The sequence below is a fragment of the Lipotes vexillifer genome, unplaced genomic scaffold (assembly GCF_000442215.2).
Source record: "Lipotes vexillifer unplaced genomic scaffold, Lipotes_vexillifer_v1.1 scaffold676, whole genome shotgun sequence".
NCBI classification, from domain to species: Eukaryota; Metazoa; Chordata; class Mammalia; order Artiodactyla; family Lipotidae; genus Lipotes; species Lipotes vexillifer.
Genome location: NW_006773959.1, coordinates 24,507 through 25,951, shown reverse-complemented (window position 1 = coordinate 25,951; position 1,445 = coordinate 24,507). Strand labels below are relative to the sequence as shown.

The window sequence follows — 1,445 nt, the reverse complement described above, 5'->3', positions numbered from 1 at the left end:
GCACCACCAGGGAAGCCCTCTCCACGCTTTTGCTAGTGAGTTTATCCACTCTTATGACCCCAGCACCATCAAAAGGATGATATCTCCTCATGTTTATTTTCAAACCTGACATTCCACCTTGTTACTCAGCCAAACTCTGGTCCACTCCCCCAAAGCACAGTGAAGCCAATCTACTGGCATTGGTTTGGTGAAAGAAAGTACAGTGTTTATTACAGGCCAAGCAAGGAGAACCAGCCACTCATGCTGAAAAGACCCGAACTCTCCAGCTGCTTTACGGGGAGAGTTTTTAACAACAGTGTGAGGGAGAGGGTCTCGGGGTGTATGATCAGCTTGTGCTCAAGTCTCTGATTGGTTGATGGTGAAGTAACAGGGTGATGTTTTCAGGGATCTCAATCATCAGCCTTCTGGTTTCAGCAGGTCTGGGTTATACATTCTTGTGGTCAGCATGTAGTTAACTTTTTCTACCTTGTTGGGTTTTGGTATCTGCAAAACAACTCAGGGATATGGCTCAGGATATTATCTAAAGGCCTGGAGAAGAAACTGAAGGTCCTTGACTTTGTTTCATGGCTAAGCTCTTATTTTGTCTTAGTTGACTGTTTTCATTTGTTTCTGCACATTCTCGCTTCTCTGATTCAATTTGCTCTAAGCTTTTCTACAAACAAGAGGTGGGAGGGGGGCATATGGGGTCCTATCCCCAGAAATGACCCGCAGAGTAGTGCTTGATTTCAACCTGAGATTCGCATTCAGTTTTCTGGCTACGTGCAAGACATTTCCACTTGCATATCTAATAGGCATCTCAGACTTACATGACAGGCTTTCCCCCATCTTTTTTGTATCGCTGCTAATGTTCCCAGATGAATTTATAGCAACACCTTCAACCCAGGTGTTCAAGTCCAAACACTGGAACGTAGATTATTTTCCCTCATTTCCCATTCCTCACCTCTTGCCCATAAGCAAATCTTGTATCCTTGTCCAAAATCCATTTGGAATGTGTGCAGGTCTCTTCATTTCCTCAGTGACCACTATATTTCAAGCCACCACTCTCTCTGTGGACCTGCTACAATGTCTCCTAACTTGTCTCCCAGCCTCAACTCACCCTCACTCCCCTACATTCCTCAAAGCAGTCAGAATCACTGGCTTAACATTCAGGGAGTTTTATTCTATTTTATATTCAGGATCAAAAATTTGACCTTCACAGTGAGCACATATTTTTCAGCCCTCCTCATGAGGTAATTGGAGCTTTTTTTGGTACCGTGTTAGATTAATGGAAGAAAGGATACAATGGAAGGGGGGAAAAATATATATATATGTATGTATATATACATATGGATTTTTTTTTTTTTTTTTTTTTTTTTTTTTTTTTTGGATCGCGGGGCCCTCTCCCTGTTCTGGCCTCTCCTATTGCGGAGCACAGGCTCCGGACGCTCAGGCTCCCGGGCCCAGCC

At 43.7% G+C, this 1,445-nt stretch overlaps 1 protein-coding gene across 1 annotated transcript in view; it reads right to left on the bottom strand.

Annotated features, from left to right (window-relative positions):
• Window positions 1-396: 396 nt before the first annotated feature.
• LOC103087869 (ferritin heavy chain-like) overlaps window positions 397-1,445 on the bottom strand; it is a 2,476-nt gene continuing 1,427 nt past the window's right edge. Inside the window, exon 2 of the mRNA XM_007448626.1 lies at window positions 397-483. Within this exon, the coding sequence (XP_007448688.1) occupies window positions 397-483 (87 nt within the window). The remainder of the gene's footprint in view (window positions 484-1,445) is intronic.